This window comes from Myotis yumanensis, unplaced genomic scaffold (assembly GCF_028538775.1).
Source record: "Myotis yumanensis isolate MYYU_CA2020_CCGP unplaced genomic scaffold, mMyoYum1.0.hap1 SCAF_2, whole genome shotgun sequence".
Taxonomy (NCBI): domain Eukaryota; kingdom Metazoa; phylum Chordata; class Mammalia; order Chiroptera; family Vespertilionidae; genus Myotis; species Myotis yumanensis.
The window spans coordinates 163,269,591-163,289,147 of record NW_027223753.1 but is presented as its reverse complement, the minus strand read 5'-3'; the positions used below and the strand labels follow the sequence as shown (position 1 = coordinate 163,289,147).

The window sequence follows — 19,557 nt, the reverse complement described above, 5'->3', positions numbered from 1 at the left end:
CCCAGCAAGGCCTTGCTTCATCTGCACCCCCCACACACTCACAGGCTAACCTCAGGCTCAAATTATCCTCTGCTCTGGCAGGAAGAAGGGCAGCCGGCTCCCCGGGGAGGGTGGAGACAGACAGCACCAAATGGGCAGCCCAGAGAAGGGGCCAAGGCTAAAAATGGACAGAGAGGTGTTTGTGGCAGGCCCCTTAGGCTCCTACCCATCTGCTCCGGTTAGGGCCTGGAGTCTCTTCTGGGGAGGGGGTGCAGAAAGGGATGGATGGGGGGAAGGTGGTGCCTAGCGTAGCTTTGGGCTGCCCCGGATCCCCAGCTGGGTGTGGGGCCACAGTAGCCACAAGCTACATGCCTGTCAGTCCATTTCTGCCACATACACACCCTGAGGCCACACTGAAGCTCTGGGTTCCTGTCTTGGGGGTGTGGTCAGGAGGGGGCTTGGACCTTCAGCCAGGCTGTCCCCCCTCCCCCCAGCCGTTTGGCAAAGCCAGGATCTATCTGGAGGCTACGTGAGGGCCCGCTGGGGCAGGACTGTGGCCTCAGGGTTCCATCTGGCCTCTGGCTGCCTTCAAACAGGTGTTCAGTGGAAAGCGGTTGGAGGCTGAGTTCCCCCCGCATCACTCTCAGAGCGCCTTCCTGAAGACCTCGCCCACCCCTGGTGGCCCCGCAGGGGAGGGGCCCCTGCAGAGCCTCACCTGCCTCATTGGGGAGAAGGACCTGCGTCTCTTCGAGAAGCTCGGAGACGGCTCCTTTGGCGTGGTGCGCAGGGGCGAGTGGGACGCCCCCTCAGGGAAGACGGTGAGCTGCCCAGGTCCTGTGGGGTGTAGCAAGGGGACAGGCCCCCAGGAGACCGGCAGAGACCCCACTCTGCCCTCAGAGTGGCTCTGTCCCCTCGCCTAGGATGTGAAGGGAGCTGGGGACAGGTTGCAGAGTTCTTGCCCTGGATTCTACTCTCAGGTTTAACTAGACACAGCTGTTTCTTTTTGAAATTATACAAATAACTTATTATAAAAGTTTGGAAACTGTTTTAAAAGTAAGGGGGAAATTGCTGTGCTTTCACTAATCAGGAAGCAGTTAGCATTTCTGCCCCCCCCCCCCCCCCCCCCCCCGCCCCCAGGTATTTTGTTGCATTTAGTTAAGATACAAATTTAAATATAACTTCTAAATTCTTGCCCTTTCTCTTGGTGTTTTATTTGAAATTTCCCCCCAGAGGCATCCAAAGCATGTATATAATAAAGGTGCAGCTCCTGAGTGTCCAGCTCAGTGAGTGTTCACCTGTGCACAGACGCAGGCAGCCACACCCAGGTCATGGTATCGGCATTTCCCGCCACCAGGGCTCCCTCCCTCCCTCCTGCGCTGAGTGTCTCCTCCCTCCAGGGAAGGCCACTGTTCTGACTTCTGTCACCATAGATTAGTGGTTTGGGATTAGATTTAAAGCATTTTTCTCCTACACCAAACCATTTTTAATGTTTTATAACACTTTATCACATTTTAATATCCTATCATCACACTGGTCATCTTTACCAAATGGTTGCTATTTAATCTGGGCATTCCCTCAGGAAAGGAAGGCCCAGCCAATGGCCCTGGGGGTCGGCCAGCTGCCCTTCCCCAGCCAGGCCAGGGCACCTGTGACATGCTCACCCACCCAGATGAGCAGATCTGAAGCCAGGATGTTTGAGCTTAGTTGGAGGGAGGAGCAGGTTGGCTCAGAGTGTTGGGGGCTGGGGGCTGGGGCCTGTCCTGACTCCGTGCAATCTCCACTCTGGGCAGGTGAGTGTGGCTGTGAAGTGCCTAAAGCCTGATGTGCTGAGCCAGCCAGAGGCCATGGACGACTTCATCCGGGAAGTCAATGCCATGCATTCGCTTGACCACCGAAACCTCATTCGCCTCTATGGTGTGGTGCTCACGCCACCCATGAAGATGGTGAGTGCCGTGCGTGGGCGTTGGCTGTGGTCTCCGGGCCCCAGGTCCGCCCCTTCTCCTGCCTGGGCTGTGGTTACTCCCATCCTGACAAAGATCAGAGGTCCCCCCAGGTCCTGCTTTGGTCCCCCATCTGATGTGGCAAAGGGGCTCACAGGGGCCCCTAGCCTGGGACTGACCGTGTCCTTTGGAGCCCATGCCCACCTCTGGGTTTTGCTTGTATTCATTGGCAGAGTAACACCTATGGGAGGAGCTGGTCCTAGAGTGTAATCTTTGGAATTTCTAACATGAGCCTCTTCTGGTTGCTTCTCTGGGCCTCAGTTTCCCACATTGCCGAGAGAGAGAGGCTGGGGAAGCTGTAGGACTCCCAGAGGTCCACAGAGGCCAGGCCAGGAAGGAGCATTGAGCGTGGCTCTGGCAGGATGCTGAGCCACACTTACTCCTCCCACCTTCTCCGTGGCCTCAGGTGACAGAGTTGGCGCCTCTGGGATCGTTGCTGGACCGGCTTCGCAAGCACCAGGGCCACTTCCTTCTGGGTACTCTGAGCCGCTATGCTGTGCAGGTGGCTGAGGGCATGGGCTACCTGGAGTCCAAGCGCTTTATTCACCGTGACCTGGCTGCCCGCAATCTGCTGCTGGCCACACGCGACCTGGTCAAGATTGGGGACTTCGGGCTGATGCGAGCACTCCCCCAGAATGACGACCACTACGTCATGCAGGAGCATCGCAAGGTGCCCTTTGCCTGGTGAGGGGCCGGTGCCGCCAGCTCACAGAGCCTGGGCCCCACCCCACCCCACCCTGGTCCCTGCACACCGAGGGTCAGAGTATCTCGATCCTTTATACCCACAACAGCCCTGGTCTCCTCTGGGCCCGGGGTGTCCTTGTGTGCCCATTCATTCACTCATTCATTCAGGAATTTTCATGTGCCAGGCACTGGAACACACAGGGAAAAGGGCTTTCTGGAAGACTCAGTATTAAGCTCCTAAAATATCAGAAGTTAGCCAAGTAAAGACTGGTTGGTAAACATGTTCCAGGAAGAGCTAGTGGAAGGCAGGGCCAGGCCAGGCTAGACTTTGTTGACCGAGCAGGGATGTTCACCTGCACACAAGGTGGTCCTTGGCCCTGCCTGGCCCCGGTGTGAGCCAGTCCTGTGCTGAGACCAGCGTCGTCTTCCGGTGTCGAAGGCACCCACAGGAGCTTGGTCTCCCTGCTTTGAGGTGGGAGGAGTCGATCTGGTTCAGCTGGCCAGAAAACCTTCTAATCCAGGATGTACAGTCACCCTGCTTAGTAACTGACCTGATACCTAGGGGATCATGCATCCTGGGCTGTGCCTGTTGTCCCGGAGGAGTTGATAGCACCCCTTTCATACCCAAGCATCCTGGTTTGGATGGTAATTATAAGGTCACCTATTTTTATGCAGCCCTCTTGAAACAGCTCTGTGAAGTGAGCAGATTATTATTACAGTGGGGCCTTGCCTTATGAGTGTCCCGACTAACGAGTTTTTCGAGATACGAGCCGTCTCTCGGCCGATTTTTTGCTTTGAGTTGCGAGCTAAAATTTGGGTTACGAGCCAGCTTCAGATACCCCATCGCTAGTTGGCGCAGCGAACATCACAGTGAACGCCACAACATCAGCCCAGCATCGCGTGTCTCACTCGTTCACTTTTTGATTTGACATACGAGTAATTTGAGTTACGAGCTCCGTTACCGAACGAATTAAACTCATAAGTCAAGGCCCCACTGTATTCCCATTTCACAGATGAGGACTAGGAGGCTGAGAATGACCTTCTCTGGCCCCACCCCTTTGAGTGGCAGGGCTAGCTCTCCAGTCCCGTGAGAGGTCCTTTGAGTCTTCATCCAGAGTGGCTTCCTCCTCCCGCTGCGCCTCAGTGCTGCTGGAATTCCCCTTTGCCAGCCTCGCTGCAGTGGTGCTTGTCCTCACCCAGAGGGCATCCCAGAGAGCGTGTGCGGATATTGGCGTGAAGCTGGTGTGACTGTTTTCACCCGTTTTTGTTCTTCCCCAGGCCCTATCCAAATTTCCCACCCACACTTTCCTGCTGAAATGACCCAGATGCTAGGATCCTGCCCCAAATCTGGAAGTTGTCATCCTCCCACCACAATTATAAAACAGCCGGAGCTCTGTCCCCCTCCCTCTGCCCCTCCTAGAGCCTCTGACCGTCTTCCTTTCCCTGCTTTCCTGACCTGGCAGCTTCACCCTCTTCCCACTGCAGGCCGCATGTGTGTAAAAACCTGAGCATTCATCATTTTCTGCAAGTCTGTGTATCCCATAGTTCAGACGCGCTGCCTTTCCCCTTCATACGTCCCTAGTACCTGCTGTTGAGCCTAGAACATGGGGCAGCAACATGTTTGTTGAGTGAGCATTTATGTCCACTGGGGCTGATGTGGGTGGGGATGCTCGGAGAGGCCTCCGTTTGACCCCTGCCTTTGCCAGGTGTGCCCCCGAGAGCCTGAAGACACGCACCTTCTCCCATGCCAGCGACACCTGGATGTTTGGGGTAACGTTGTGGGAGATGTTCACCTATGGCCAGGAGCCCTGGATTGGCCTTAATGGCAGTCAGGTGAGGGGCTGGGGATGTGCTCCCTGTAGGGTGGGAGCGGGTTGATTTGATTCCTGGCTCCCAACCTGGCCCTGTTGGAACTGGCCTTTACCTGCTGGAGTCCTGTCCCCCAGGCTCCATGTCTGTGTGTCCTCTCAGAAAGCTGAGCAAAGACAAGGGCCCCCAGAGGTCAGGAAAGGAGCAGGTGGCGCTTGCTCCCATTCTTAGTCCTCGCCACAGCCACCTGTTCAGAGGCCCAGACCTGGGGATAAAAGTGAGGCCTGGGCATAGACTCTGCCCCCAGAAGAAGCCGGCCTCTCTGGGGTTCGGGCATGGCCGCCCAAAGCGCCGGTTGTTCCATGGGCCGGAGGGAGGGTGGGTGCTCTGCTTGTACTCAAACTGCTCCCCCTCTCCAGATCCTGCATAAGATTGACAAGGAAGGGGAGCGTCTTCCCCGGCCCGAGGACTGCCCCCAAGACATCTACAATGTCATGGTCCAGTGCTGGGCTCACAAACCGGAGGACAGACCCACCTTTGTGGCCCTGAGGGACTTCCTGCTGGAGGTAAGGGCAGGTCTGCCCACGGGTCCTGGGGTATCCACGCAGGGGTCAGTCCCAGAGTGGGGAGTGACCGGTCTCTGCCCTCAGGCCCAGCCCACTGACATGCGGGCCCTCCAGGACTTTGAGGAACCAGACAAGCTGCACATCCAGATGAACGATGTCATCACCGTCATCGAGGGGAGGTAGGGAGCCTGCGGCTGCACCTGCACTGCCTTGAAGGGTGCAGGGTGGAGGGCCTGCTGGCCAAGAGGTTCTCCAAGGTCCTGCCTCCAAGGTCCTCTTGGCAATACGCAGGCTGTGGTAGGCTTGAGCTGCGCAGTGGCAGGGAGGTCAGGGCTGGGTCTGCATCTGAGTGCTGGGGGTTAAGTCTGCAGGTGCACCGCTCAGAGGGATTTCCCCTGCGAAGTCCGCCTCCGTCACCCTTCTCCCACTCGGCTCCAGCCCTGGCTGTGTGGGTCAGGGCCAAACTGCCATGGTGGTGAGGCAGCCAGGCCTCAGGGCCACACCTGGAGACGCTGGAACTCCTAAACATTCCTCCTCTCGTCCTCCCCTTCCCTTCCCACCTCCTCCCAGGGTCAGGACTCTTTTTTTTTTCTTCTTTAATTCTCAACCAAGGATATGTTCATTGATTTTGGAGAGAGAGGAATGGAGAGAGAGAGAAACATCGATGTGAGAGGAAAACATCGAACAGTTGCCTCCCACACTTGCCCCGACTGGGGATCAAACCTACAGATTAGGGGTGTGCCATGACCGAAGTCAAACCCACAGCCTTCTTCGTGTATGGGACGATGCTCCAGCCAACTGAGCCACCCAGGTGGGGCCCGATAAGGACTCTTAACTACACAACTGGGTGCATTTCAGAACCCCAAGGCAGCCCCACGCCCATCCTGGCAGCCTCCACCCTCCCTCCGAGCCCCCTGGGCTCCCCTCCGTCCTGCTGGGCCCCTCACCCTGGCCCCCGTCCTCAGGCTCCCCTCTCAGGGCCTCTGTTCCTGAGCCTCCCGTGCCTTTCACTCCTGGCAGCATGTCTGTCTGCCTATGGGCAGCATCTTCTGAGTCACATCTCCGACCAGCAGCCCCCGTAGGCGCCTCCCTTGGAGCCCCACCCACCGCTCACCCCATCCTCTGTTATCTGAGCCTCGGGGTGTCTGAGGAACTGGTTGGGGCAGGGCAAGCTGGAGGTGCCTTTGGAGTAGGTGGTGGGCATGGAGGGCCGGAAGGGAGGGGGAGAGAGGAAATTCCCTGTGCCCCGGCTCCTCTGATTCGGAAGCAGGCAGGGATGGGGACAGAGGCTGTTTCCCCACAGAGCCCTTTCCACCTGGGCCTCAGGCTTGGGGGGTCGGGGCCTTTGGTTAAACCTTGTGCCACATGGGGGTTGGTGACAGGGCAGAGCCTCTGGGCTGAGTCAGCAATGGAGCTGGTGCTGGGACCCAGGCTGGTTGTGGAGGAGCATGACCTGCACCTGCCGTGGCCCAGCACCTCATCCCTCGGCCAGGCGCCCCTCGCCTTTGGGCACAGTATCTGGGAATAAGAATTAAAACCAGCGTGTTGGTGGCAGTGGATGAAAGCAGAGAGCTTCTAGGATAGAGGCCTGAGGGGCAGGAAGGAACATAGGCTGTGGTTTGGAGCGGAGGGGCCAGGAGAGGGACTGCAGGCCTGGCCTTTTGGGGAACTTTCTGGAAATAGGAAGATTAGGGTGAGGGCCCCTCTGGAGGTGCATGGCAGCTCGCAAGCCAGAAGTCTGGGCTACAGCCGTCCCCACCTCCAGGACCCCAGGTCCCCGGCCCCTCTGTGCCCTGTGCACGCCGTTTGGGGCTGCTGCCGCCCCAGGGGGTCACAGCCCTCACAGAGGAGGGTCCAGGCCCTCACTCGCCCCGGCCCTGCTCTCGTGGGGGTTCTGGGTGCCAGGCCCGTGTTCCTCGGGTGACTCAGAAGCGCCTTGTGTTTCTAAGGCGTGTGTCTCTGGAGCTGGCACCCCGGGTCACCTCCGGAGCAAGGGAGGGAGGAGGAAGGGGGAGGGGGAGGAGGGGACCGCTCCTCCCAGGAGGCTGCTGTGGGCATGCCCTGCCCTGCCTTCTGTCACAGGCTCCCTGCTGCCTGCCAGTGTGGGCTCGCCGGGCTCCTCCTCCAGGGCACCAGCGACGTGGACCACAGCGCCTGCCCTTGGTCCCTGGAGCTTCTCGGAGTGGGAGGTGAGGGGCGGGAGGCCGTAGCCGGTGGGGCTTTGGGAGTGGGCCCGTAGGTCAGTGGTACCAGAGCTTCGGCTCTGCCCCCTGTCTTCTCAGTGCCCGGATCTTGGTGGGGCTGGCTCTGTCTCCGTGTGTCCGGGTGGATGGGCTCTCTGCTCCTGTGTGTTGCTTTGGGTCTGTGTTTGTACGTGTGGGTGGCTGGCTGTTTCTCTGTCTCCTCTCAGCCTGGCTCTCAGCTCTCTCCATATCTGCCCTCTTCTGTCGGTCTCGAATTAGTCTGCTGGAAGCTATCTCCAGTATTGGTTTCCTAGTCCGGAGTCTGGGAACCCCCTTGTCCTCGGCTCTGGCTGATTCTGGATGTAGTTCAGTGTTTCTCGGGGTACCGGGCAGTAGGCAGAGAGACCCCTCGATGTTGTGTGAGCCGCACTTGCGGGGCTCGGTCTAGAATGGGCGGACGGTGCCTTTTCGTCTCCGGGGTTCTTACTTGGAGGCTGGGATGGCTGGTAGCACTTCTCTCTTCTGTGTTTACAGAACTGAAAACAGGGACAAGGCTTTGCAGTCCTGCAGGTCCCTGGCCTGGCCTGGTCCCTGGAGCCTCTGATGCCTTTAGAATGTGGGGCAGGGGGAGGCAAGGTCTGTGTTGTTCCTCCAGCCCAGAGCTCCTGGGGCACCAGAGGGAAGTGGTGGGGTGGGTTTGAATGCGTAACCAACATCTGTCAGCCATTTCTGGATTACCTTAGGCCAGGACTGGGACCGGGGCTGGGATTTCAGAGGCTGGTTCCCAATGGGGCTGGGGCCACTGTAGCCAGGCCTGGGTTTCCGAGGTGATGTGTCATATTTTGCCTATCCCAGGACACTGGCAGGAAGCAGGAAGCAGAACATTCTTGCTGGAGGTACTGGGCCCTCACTCCCCTAGGGACTCCCCCTCTGTGTCTGTCTTTGCAGCAGTGACTGATGGCATGGTGGGCCTGGTCCTCTTGTTGCTGTGGAGACTCTGGTCTGTTGGTGGAAGGGGAAGGGAGGGTGTGGCCAGAGCAGGCTGGTGGGGAGCACTGGGCTTGGTCCTCTCTGGGCTGCTGGTACCTCAGCCCCACTGAGCCTCAGGGGACGCAGCATTGGCCAACTCATTGGCTGTCTCAGGAGGTACATTTGAGTCTTGTCAGGCCGATGTGCTTGGGGTGCAATTCCCAAGGGGCCTCTTTCACACACACACACACACACACACACACTCTCACACTCTCACACTCACACACACACACACACACTCACACACACACACACACACACACACTCTCACACTCACACACACACACACACACACACACACACACTCACACACACTCTGCACTCTGACTTCCCCCCTAGGAACAGGATGTTTTTGAGGGGCGTCAGGACGCCCAGCAGGCATGGGGCTCTCGCCTCGCCATCCCTGTAATGAGGGGAGGTGGGCTTGGCGTCCCATCGTGCTCTCCGAAGTGAGTCCACATGAGGCTCCTGTGAGGAGCTTGGCTTGTTGGCAAAGGAAAGAAGTGGATCGAGTGACCTCCTGCCAGTCTGGCTTTTCGCAGGCCACACCGGAGGGGAGGCCGCGGCCTCGGCCTCTGCACGGCATCTCCGCCTCCGCCATGCTGCTCACCCAGGATAGCGAGGGCCTCTGACGAGGTGTATCGACCAGAGTCCAGCGTTCCGCCCTGGGGCTGGTGTCTAAAACAGTTCTGTGGAGGGTCCGCAGAACCTAGGGAGCCAGTGAGTGTTGGGGAGAGCAGCAGCGGGTCCCCAGTGCCAGGCATGCCTCCCTCCCTCTTCACAGGCGGCCTCCCCCTCCGTCGGCCCTGGGGTGGGGGAGCACTTTCTCCTTGGAATGGCCCTGCTATTTTCGGATGGGCTTTCTTCCTTCCCGGGTGTTGTCCTCTCTCCTTCCTTCCTTTCCTGCCCTTCCCACCCGGAGGGAGGGTGGTAATCACAGGGTGGCTGTGTCTGTGGTGGCCGGTCAGTGGCTTTGTTTACAAGGAGGCTGGGCTCCTGTCCCTCGCCTCACCTCTCGGCTCCCCGGGGACTGTGATGCTCACGGGATCGACTTTGGGCCTCTGGAAAACGCCGTTTGGGGCTGCTGCTGCCCCAGTGGTCGCATCCCCTCCCAGAGGAGGGTCCAGGTGCTCAGGCCTCACCGCCTCCTTCCAGCCTCCAGTCCCTCCGCCCAGCTGCAGTTTGGAGGAGACTTTCTTTACACTCCCGGCTGTGGACAGGTGAGGTATGGGTGGGGGTTGACAGTGAGAGCACACAACTGGGTGCCACACGAGTCCACCACAGCAGCATGCGGCTGTCACCACCTCTGCCTTGGCCCCGATTCTGCCCACGTCCTCTGGGTGAGTGGTCCCAGCCATAGAGGCAGGAGCCTTAGGGCCTGTGGCTTATTGGTGTTTGAAGTGTCCAGGAGGGCGGTCTGTTCTCTTTGCCTTCCTGCTCCCCCCCACCGCCCGCCAGGAGGCTCAGGCTGCCTACCAGGTTTTGTGTCTGAGGTCAGAGTGAGGTGCTGGTGGTCCAGCCACACTGGGAGGCTGGGCTCCTTTCTGTATCCTGGTTTAAGACAGGAGGAGAGCTCCTCCAAGGACGTGGATGGGGCAAGGGCGAGGTCCCACAGCTCTGCCGGGAGCTGGTGGAAGGCACTGGAGACATGTAAATGGGTGCGGTGAAGTGTGGGTTGCCCCAAATGCTTCCACACATGTGAAGAGCTGCATGTAGGAGACAGGCTGTGGTGGGAGCGCTTGGCTTCACGCCCAGTGCTAAGGCCATGGTGCTCCCTTGGGCCCCTGAAGCTCAGAACTCTTGGTACTGGGCTGGAGCGTGAAATCGGGTGGCAAGAAAAGGACCAGAGCCCAGGCCTGGTCAGGGGAGGAGGCAGGGGAGGTGACAGTGTTGGGAGAAGGGCCCTGGCTTTACAGACGAACAACTGGGTTTGAATCCTGGGTTTTCTGCGATCTTTCCGGTAACAGCAGGCAAGCCGTGTCACTTGTTTGGACCTGTTTCGTTATTGTGAAGTTTAGGAAGAGCTGCATGACCCACCTAGGTAGCTTAAGGCTTTGTGCAAACAGCCAGGCCCTGTGCCCCAGGTGTGGTCATGGGGGGCTGCAGGGAGGGGGCGGGCTGATGGCAGACCAGCCTGGTCCTGGGCCGTGGCCTTCCCGTCTCCTCCTGCCAGCGGGGTTCGAGGGCCTCGCTGAAGAGCGTGGTGTGGAAAGGGCCCTGCTCCTCGGGCCGTCCCACCACACTGGTGTTTACCATGCCATCTCTCTTGGGCAGGGCTGAGAACTACTGGTGGCGTGGGCAGAACACACGGACGCTGTGCGTGGGGCCCTTCCCCCGAAACGTGGTGACCTCCGTGGCCGGCCTGTCAGCCCAGGACATCAGCCAGCCCCTGCAGAACAGCTTCATTCACACGGGCCATGGCGACAGCGACCCCCGCCACTGCTGGGGCTTCCCTGACAAGATCGATGAGTGAGTACCGGGCCGGCCCCGGGGTGCACGGCACAGAGAGCTCCTGTGGGCAGACCTCAGAGCTCATGTTGGCAGCAGTTCAGCGCTTCGCCTGCCTGCTCACTCTACCTGGGAGGGGGGTTCCGTCTCCTTTAAGTGAAAGGATGAAGCTCCTGGGGGGCATCTGGGGAAGCAGAGAGGAGCAGAATTAGTCACTTCCTGGGGGCCCCGCCCCAGGGCTCCCCCGGGCAGTTCCTCCTACCAGGCCTCCAGCCTCTGCTGCCCGGGGACTTCCAGGCCCCTCTCCGCAGCCCTGGCTCCTCTGACTTGGGACACAGTGCTGCCCTGGGGCGTGGCGAGGCCCCTCACCTCCATGCTCCCCACACCAGAACCCTACGCTGTGTGTATGTCTCACTCACAAGAGCCAGGTGAGGGCCTGGGAGAGTTGGGGCAGGAGAGCACAGACACCGTCCCGAAGGAGGACGGGTGCCCTCTGCCCTGCTCCCGGCGTGCCGTGGCCAGCCCAGCCCCATTCCTCCAGGCTTTAATCAGCCCCAGTGACTAAGTCCCAGATCCTGACAGTCGGCACAGGGGTGAGGGTGAGCTGGGAGCAGGGCGGTGGCCCCGCCCCTGGCAGTGGGGCAGAAGGATGTCTCCTGCCCACCCTGACCAGGGAGTGTAGCCGGATGCCTCCGGGCCTGGCAGGAGAGAAGAAAGCGTGCCAGCAGGTGGCTGCTGGGTGTGGGTTGGGGTGCCGTGGGGGTTGCAGAGGGCCAGCTCTGCCCTTGTAGGGTGTTCTTGGGGCCCCGACAGTCCTAGCCGTTTGACTTGCAGCCAGGAGTCCTCTCCCTGCTCTCTCCACAACACCCTCCCCTGGGTACAGCTCGGCTCTCCAGGAGGGAGCTGCTGGGAGTCAGAGTCCTGTGCCCCAGACCCATGCCTGCAGGGCTCGGTCGAGGTGGTCCCTGGACGCCTGACCCCAGGGGGCAGCCCCGGCATCTCCTCCAGAGGGGTCCTCGCTGCCACCACCCCACGCCGCCCCCTCTGACCCCGTGCTCTCCCCACAGACTGTATCTGGGAAACCCTATGGACCCTCCCGACCTGCTGAGCGTGGAACTGAGCACCTCCCGCCCCACCCAGCATCTGGGAAGGGTGAAAAGTAAGAGCCCCCACTCTCTGGCGTCCCCTAGTTCATTGGCTGCCCAGGGGCACCGTCCTCTCAGGCCACCTCCGAGCCGGCTGTCCTGGCTCTGTGATGGTTGGGTCAGCACAGCAGGGGGACAGTCGTGTCCCTGGCTCCAGCTGGGTGTGGGGTGGGAGATGGGAGGCAGCTGTATCCGCCGAGGTGGGCCTCCTCGGTCGGCCCTGCACCGGCTGCCTGAGCTCTCTTCACCCTCCTCCTCCTCACCATGCTGGGCCAGGCCTTCCTCACACACTCTAATCCCGCTCTCCTCTCCTAAGCCAAAACCACCCCACAGGCTTCATCTTGGCCAGGAGCCTCATCCACCCCCTGGGCCCTGGGCCTGTCGTTCCGGAACAGCCCCCATCCTGCCGCCCATTGCTTCCCATTGCTCTTAGTCCGTATGTTCACTCGCCCCTATTCACAGCTCTCTCTCTCCTCTCTCTTTCTCTCCACCCTCTGCTCTCTGTCTGGCTCTGCCTTCCTCCCTTGTCCTCTGTCTGTCCTGCTCTGCCCCCTCTCCTCTCTGCATGGCCCTTCCTGCAGGGGAGCCTCCACCTCGCCCACCTCAGCCTGCCATCTTCACTAAGAGTAAGTGGGGCTGCTCTCGGCGCCTCCGCCCCTGCCCCCTCTCCCTCTCTCCTCTCCTTCCTCCTCTCCTGGAAGGTACAGAGCCCTGTGGCTGGCTGGGTGGGAGGGGGAGTGAGTGTGCTGTGAGCTTTGGCTGCTGACCTGGCTCAGCATGCCTGCCTCTCCTTTCAACTTCCCCCCTCCCCCGCCCCGCCCCCTCCCAAAAATCCTGGGCTTCTGGAGCAGGCGGGCGGTCCTGGTGCCCACCTCTGCCGCTCCACCTGCCTGGCCTGCCTCACTCCCTGTGCGACCTGCAGAGGCTGGGCTTTCACGATGCTGGGCCCGGAGCTCCTGTTGCTCTTAGTGGTGGGAGATTGCCCGTAGCCCCCGCCTGCACTAATGGTGTGTGGTAACGGGGAGGGAGAGGGGCTACTAACCAGGGGCAGGGGCATTTGGGGTCTTGTGTTGATGCAGGGGCAGCAGAGGCAGGTGGGTGTGGGTGTCGCTCTAGCTGAGGGAGGCGGGGCTCACCCGCCCAGGTGGAGGGCTGACAGCGTCCAGGGCAGGCTTTGCCCTCCTGTGTGAGTGGGGTTGCTGTGCACTGAGAATCTGGCAGCCGGGGGCCAATTTCCGGGGGAGTCGGTGGGGGACACTTGGCTTTCTTCCCACACCCCACCTTCCCTGTCCCCCTGCCTGACACTGCCCCCCTGTCCGGGTCTCCCGTCCATTGCAGAACCAACCTATGACCCCGTGAGCGAGGACCAAGACCCCTTGTCCAGCGACTTCAAGAGGCCGGGTGTGAGGAAGCCGGGCTTGCCCCGGGGGCTGTGGCTGACAAAGCCCTCAGCCCGGGTGTCTGGCACCAAGACCGGCCGCAGTGGCGGCAGCGCTGAGGTCACGCTCATTGACTTCGGCGAGGAGCCGGTGGTCCCATCCCCACGGCCCTACACACCCTCGCTGGCGCAGCTGGCCATGGATGCCTGCTCCTTGTTGGACAAGACACCACCGCAGAGCCCCACGCGGGCACTGCCCCGGCCCCTGCACCCCACGCCGGTGGTGGACTGGGACGCACGCCCGCTGCCGCCACCACCCGCCTACGATGATGTGGCCCAAGACGAGGATGACTTTGAAGTCTGCTCCATCAACAGCACCCTGGTGGGCGCCGGGGTCTCTCCTGGGCCCAGCCAGGGTGAGACGAATTACGGCTTCGTGCCCGAGCAGGCGCGGCTCCTCGCTCCCCTGGAGGACAACCTGTTCCTCCCACCCCAGGGCGGCAGCAAGCCGCCCACCTCGGCCCAGACCGCAGAGATCTTCCAGGCTCTGCAGCAGGAGTGCATGCTGAGGCTGCAGGTCCCCGCCAGCTCGCTGGTCCTCTCACCCAGCCCCGTGGGCGATGACAAGCCCCAGGTGCCCCCCCGGGTGCCTATCCCCCCGAGGCCCACGCGCCCACGTGGTGAGCTGTCTCCAGCCCCGTCGGGCGAGGAGGAGACGGGGCGGTGGCCTGGACCTGCCTCCCCTCCCCGGGTGCCTCCCCGGGAGCCCCTGTCCCCTCAAAGCTCAAGGACCCCCAGTCCCCTCGTGCCCCGTGGCAGCTCCCCGCTGCCACCCCGGCTCTCGAGTTCACCCGGGAAGACCATGCCCACCACCCAGAGCTTTGCCTCAGACCCCAAGTACGCCACACCCCAGGTGATCCAGGCACCAGGCCCCCGGGCTGGTCCCTGCATCCTGCCCATCGTCCGCAACGGCAAGAAGGTCAGCAATACCCACTACTACCTGCTGCCTGAGCGCCCGCCTTACCTGGAGCGCTACCAGCGCTTCCTGCGTGAGGCACAGAGCCCCGAAGAACCCACCCCCTTGCCTGTGCCCCTGCTGCCCCCACCCAGCACTCCAGCCCCTGCCGCCCCCACTGCCACTGTTCGGCCCATGCCCCAGGCTGCCCCAGACCCCAAGGCCAACTTCTCCACCAACAACAGCAATCCAGGGGTCCGGCCGCCAGCCCTGAGGGCCACCGCTTGGCTGTCACAGAGGGGCTGCCCAGGGGACGGGCCAGAGGCTGTACGGCCAACAGATAAGATCCAGATGGTGAGTATCAGGCCTGGCTGTTGGGTGAGGGGGGGGGCAGGAGTTGGAGGGGCCCAGAGGAATGGGCCCAACTGGTGCTGACCGGGGGGTGGGTATGCCCAGCTGCAGGCCATGGTGCATGGGGTGACCACAGAGGAGTGCCAGGCGGCCCTGCAGAGCCACAGCTGGAACGTGCAAAGGGCTGCCCAGTATCTGAAGGTACCACCACCTCCTGCCCACTCTGGTTTTCAGGGCCCTGAAGCCTGGCTCTGCTGCTCTCTCCCACTCCCTGCCCCCTCTGGTTCTCCTCTGCCCCCACCCTGGTCTGGTTCCCCTTGGCCCCGTGTGTCCCATGCACCACCCTCTGCCCTCAGGTGGAGCAGCTTTTTGGGTTGGGTCTGCGGCCACGAGGCGAGTGCCACAAAGTGCTGGAGATGTTCGACTGGAACCTAGAGCAAGCCGGCTGCCACCTTCTGGGCTCCTGTGGCCCTGCCCACCACAAGTGAGTGAGCCCCGTACCCGTCACCTTCCTGTTCCCCGAGGGTGTCCACAGCCACACACAGCCAGGAGGCACGGGCTCCCCAGCCGGGGAGGGAAGTTGGGCCCGATCCCAGGATGCAGGGAGTTCGGGCTGAGAGCCGTTTCTCCCACATGCATTTACTTAGACTTTTAGCACGTGGTTCAAATGAACTGACGGGTAAAAGAGGACGTTGGAGCCTCTCTGGTTTCTGGGGCTTGTTTCCCCAGCTGCCCCACAGCACCCCGAGCCACCTCCAGGGTGGGCAGCAGTTTGGGACCCAATGATTTAAATACACATTTCTCACCTCTGCACCCCATAGTTCAAAGTAATATTTTGAGCATAAGTGCCTTTTTAAAGGAATGTGTAACCAAAAAAGTCCATTACTTTTCTGTAAAAAAATGTAAATGTATGTATATATATAATAGAATAATAGTTATAAAAATAACGTACAGCGATACGTCATATAAATATATACATAAAAGTTTTATCAAGTTACAAAGTGGCGAAATGGGTCCATTCCAGCATCATTCCGGGAGGCGCTGGTGGGATGTGGGGTTCAGAGTGGTTGGGCTGTGGCAGCAGACAGTCCCGGTTGGAGCCTAGTGCCCGCTCACATACAGCGTCAGCTTACACATGTGTCTCCATCTCTCAGCGCCCTCATCTGTGTTTGAATGACGCTGCCTGCCTCACACACAAGTAGAAGACTTAATGAGGGATGCATCTGTCACACTTCACAGCAAGCGTCTGGCACACACGACACCATTAGTAAATTCTTACTAATTTGCATCCAAATAAATTTAGGCTTTACTGTGCCTGTCACCTTGGATACTCTAATACACAATCCTGCTGGTCTCTTATTTTTAGTTCCTTAGAGTAAAGAAAAAGGGCATCCCAGGATAAGTTCCAGAATTATTGCCTAGAACTACCAGTTTTCAACAGATTTGCCTGGTACAGAGAGGCCCCCACACACTGGGCGTACTCCCCCACTGGGCGTACTCCCGCACTGGGCGAACTCCCCCACTGGGCGAACTCCCCCACTGGGCGTGCTCCCCCACTGGGCGTACTCCCCGACTGGGCGTACTCCCCCACTGGGCGAACTCCCCCCACTGGGCGTACTCCCCAACTGGGCGTACTCCCCCACTGGGCGTGCTCCCCCACTGGGCGTGCTCCCCCACTGGGCGAGCTCCCCCACTGGGCGTGCTCCCCCACTGGGCGTACTGCCGCACTGGGCGTACTCCCCCACTGGGCGTGCTCCCCCACTGGACATACTCTTTGCACTGGCCACTGTTGACGGAAGGGTTTTCTGGTTGTTTTTCCTCCTTTAGGCGCTGAGCTGTAGAGAGCCAGAAGATCTGCCCTGAAGGAATCACTTGAGCCTGTCCATCTGACAAGGGTGGGAAGATGCCCATCCCAGGCCTGGAGAACCTGCGGACACCCACTGGCAGAGCGAGGCTAAGGCAGCAGGAGGCTGGGAGCCCCGCCTTGCCTGTCCCTCCCTCACCCAGCACCATCCCAGCAACTTCGGTTCAGCCCACAGTGCCCCAGGCCAAGGTGCAAGAAGTTGCCCGTGAAGGCTAGCATGGGGGTGGCCTCAGCAGGCCTGCGGCTGACGTGCCTCTGGTTGCATCCACCCTGGTAGGCCTGCCGCTGGAGTGTGTCCCCGAGTCCTGCCAGGGGGAAGCCAGGCTTGACCTTGGGCGGGGAGGATGTGTTGGCCACACTGAAAGGTGGACCAGCACGCGGCTGGGTCCTTCTCCAGAGAGCCCTGGGTTCTGGGGTGTCGGCAGGATGTAACTTGTGGCCTCACCATAGACAGTGTTTTGGGACTTGGCTGCTCTTAGGATCTTGTGCCTGGAAATAGCCTGAAGTGGCCCAGGAAGCAGAGCATTGGTGCCAGTAGTTCTCTGGCAGGGACCAGGGCCCAAGGCCCCAGGGTTGGAAGGAGACCAAAGGGGTAGCTTCCCTGGAGGGATACTAGAGCTTCCTCTGCCCCAGCTCTTCCCCTGTGCTGTCCCCAAAGTGGCTGCCCCAGCTACGGATACCTGCTTCTTCCAGAGAAATAAAACTAGTTTCTATTTTATGTTAGTTACTTGTGTCTGCCTGTGTCTTTGCGTCTTGGTCAGTCAGCAGCCTGAGGCCTCAGGGTGCTCCCTAGGCCACCGCCATCTGTCTAGTGCAGCAGGCCTTAGAGCGCCACCTGTGGGCGGAGGAAGGAAGTGCAGGGCTGGTGGACCTAAGGGTTTCTCCCCTTCCTGAACTGGCAAGGGCAGACCCCCCCCCCAACCCGATGTCGCCACTGGCTCACAGTCCCCATGTGTTTGCTGTAAGGCAGGATATACTGCAGGAGAGAGTACAGTAACTGAATTAGCTGGGACTAAGCCAGAAACTTCAGTAACAAGCAAGGCTTCCATGTGGATTAATATTGTAATTTTGTGTTTCTGAACACCTGATACTTCACATGGTTCAAAATTCAAAAGGTACTAAAGAGTATACAGTGAAGTCTCCCACCCCAGCTGCCCACTTCCCCCACACCCCCAATAAGCTGATCTGATTATCAGTTTCTCGTGTGTTTCTTTTTCCCCCACTTAAAGTATTTTGAAGAGTTCCCTGGCCACTGAAGGAGGGTGGCTGTCCTTGGTTGGGGTGGCATGTGCGTATGGATATACCATAATCTATTTAACCAGGCCCCCTTTGATGAAGGGGTATTTTGGTTTTTCTAATCCTTTGCAATTGCAACCACTGCTGCCATAAATAGCATATGCGGGTTATTTTTCACCTACAACTGAAGGATGAGTTCCCAGAAATGGGGCTCCTGAGTCAGAGAATGTGTGCAGTAATGATGGCTCTCGCTGAATTGCTTTCTGTAGAAGGGGTGGCTCCAGCTGTCACAGCCACTGGGGTGTGAGCTTTTATGGAGCATTCTGGTTTTAGCCAGTCCAACGGGTGAAAAATGGTGTCTCTATAGCTTTAATCTGCAATTCTCAAATGAATGAAGGAACATTTAAAAAACTTAGACCGTTTATATTTCCTATGAGTTACCTATTACTACCCTTGACCCATTAAGAAATGTTAGATTATTAACCTGTTTCTCATTGGTTTTTAGGAAGTGACTAGATCAAAGCAATTAGTCCTCTGAGCTTTACCATATTTTCTGAATTTTAAGAAGGGAGGTAAATCATAAGAAGGTGAGATGACGCTTGGGTTGTTAAAAATAAAACAAAGGCCATTCAGGATGGTCTCCTTTGTGTGTCTGTGGCCCAGGTTGGTCTGTGTGGTGGGCCCTGAAGCTTGGGAGCTCTGGAGCCTTCAGATTCAACATGGTTTGCCTACCCTGTTCACCAAGACAGGAATTAAATTATGTTTAACTGAGATTTTAAAAATATAGTCAGATATGATATAGAAGGGAAAAGTATTAAATAACCCTTGGGCATTGCTATTAGACCTGGGTTCCATTCTCAGCTGTTTGATCTTGGGAAAGTTACTTAACCTTTCTGAGCGTGTAACCTGAGGGAGTTTAATTCCTGCTTTTTAGAATGGTCATGAGGATTAAATGAGGTCATATGGGTAGAGAACATTGTGCCTAGTGCGTAGACCATGGTAAGTACTCAATAAATGGTAACCATTACACATTGTATTTCTCCATGTTCTTGCCTTTCTCTGCCAATCAGTAGCTTACTCAGAGGTCCTCAAACTTTTTAAAGAGGGGGCCAGTTCACTGTCCCTCAGACATTCCACACATGCGCACTGCGGGCCCGGGACGAGTCGGCTTGCTAAGCGGGACAGGCAGCGGCGGCAAAAACACCCGGCGGGCTGGATAAATGTTTTCAGCGGGCCGCATGCGGCAGCGGGCCATAGTTTGAGGACTCCTGGCTTACATCATACACTGACCACAACTCTGTATACAGGGTTGTCCTTTCACACTTCCCCTTATTATTATTTTGTTGTTGTTGCTCCTCACCAGAGGACATTTTCTCCATTGATTTTCAGAGAGAGTGGAAGGAATGGGGAAGAGAGAAACATCGATGTGAGAGAGACACATCGATTGGTTGCCTGCTCCAACCTGGGTATCGAATCTGCAACCAAAGTACATGCCCTTGACCAGAATCGATTCCAAGACCCCTCAGTCTGTGGGCTGATGCCCTATCCACTGAACCAAATTAGCTAGAGGGCTCCTTTTTTTTTTTTTTTTTTTAATTCTTACCCAAGGATATTTTCCCATTGACTTTTAGAGAGTGTGGAAGGGAGGGGGAGAGACAGAGAAACATCAATTGGTTGCCTCCTGCAAGTGCCCCGACCAAGGCCGGGAATCGAGTCTGCAACTGAGGTACATGCCCTTGACCAGAATCTCACCTGGGACTCTTCAGTCCACAGGCCATTGCTCTATCCACTGAGGCAAACTGGCTAGGGCCTCCCTTATTTAAAAAAAACCGATCTCCTGCCTGATAAGAGGACTCCATATCTCTCCATGAGACGAGCCCCTGACTGACTGCTCTGCTGTGCGAGCCTGAACCAACTGCGGCTGCCTGTC

The 19,557-nt window shown here is 58.6% G+C and overlaps 1 protein-coding gene across 14 annotated transcripts in view; it reads left to right on the top strand.

Moving 5' to 3' along the window:
• TNK2 (tyrosine kinase non receptor 2) overlaps positions 1–17,114 on the top strand; it is a 47,923-nt gene extending 30,809 nt beyond the window's left edge. For 4 of the 14 annotated variants that reach the window (XM_070406457.1, XM_070406458.1, XM_070406453.1 and 1 more), the window contains exons 4-16: positions 576–797; positions 1,770–1,922; positions 2,386–2,663; positions 4,370–4,496; positions 4,892–5,038; positions 5,123–5,217; positions 10,525–10,719; positions 11,766–11,857; positions 12,425–12,469; positions 13,182–14,530; positions 14,633–14,728; positions 14,884–15,011; positions 16,355–17,114. In XM_070406457.1, coding sequence (XP_070262558.1) covers positions 576–797; positions 1,770–1,922; positions 2,386–2,663; positions 4,370–4,496; positions 4,892–5,038; positions 5,123–5,217; positions 10,525–10,719; positions 11,766–11,857; positions 12,425–12,469; positions 13,182–14,530; positions 14,633–14,728; positions 14,884–15,011; positions 16,355–16,361 — 2,934 coding nt within the window. In that variant the 3' untranslated portion in view covers positions 16,362–17,114. Of the gene's footprint in view, positions 1–575; positions 798–1,769; positions 1,923–2,385; positions 2,664–4,369; positions 4,497–4,891; positions 5,039–5,122; positions 5,218–10,524; positions 10,720–11,765; positions 11,858–12,424; positions 12,470–13,181; positions 14,531–14,632; positions 14,729–14,883; positions 15,016–16,354 lie in introns of those variants that run through there. The other 10 variants (XM_070406464.1, XM_070406452.1, XM_070406461.1 and 7 more) reach the window with 6 other exon arrangements.
• Positions 17,115–19,557: the final 2,443 nt, after the last annotated feature.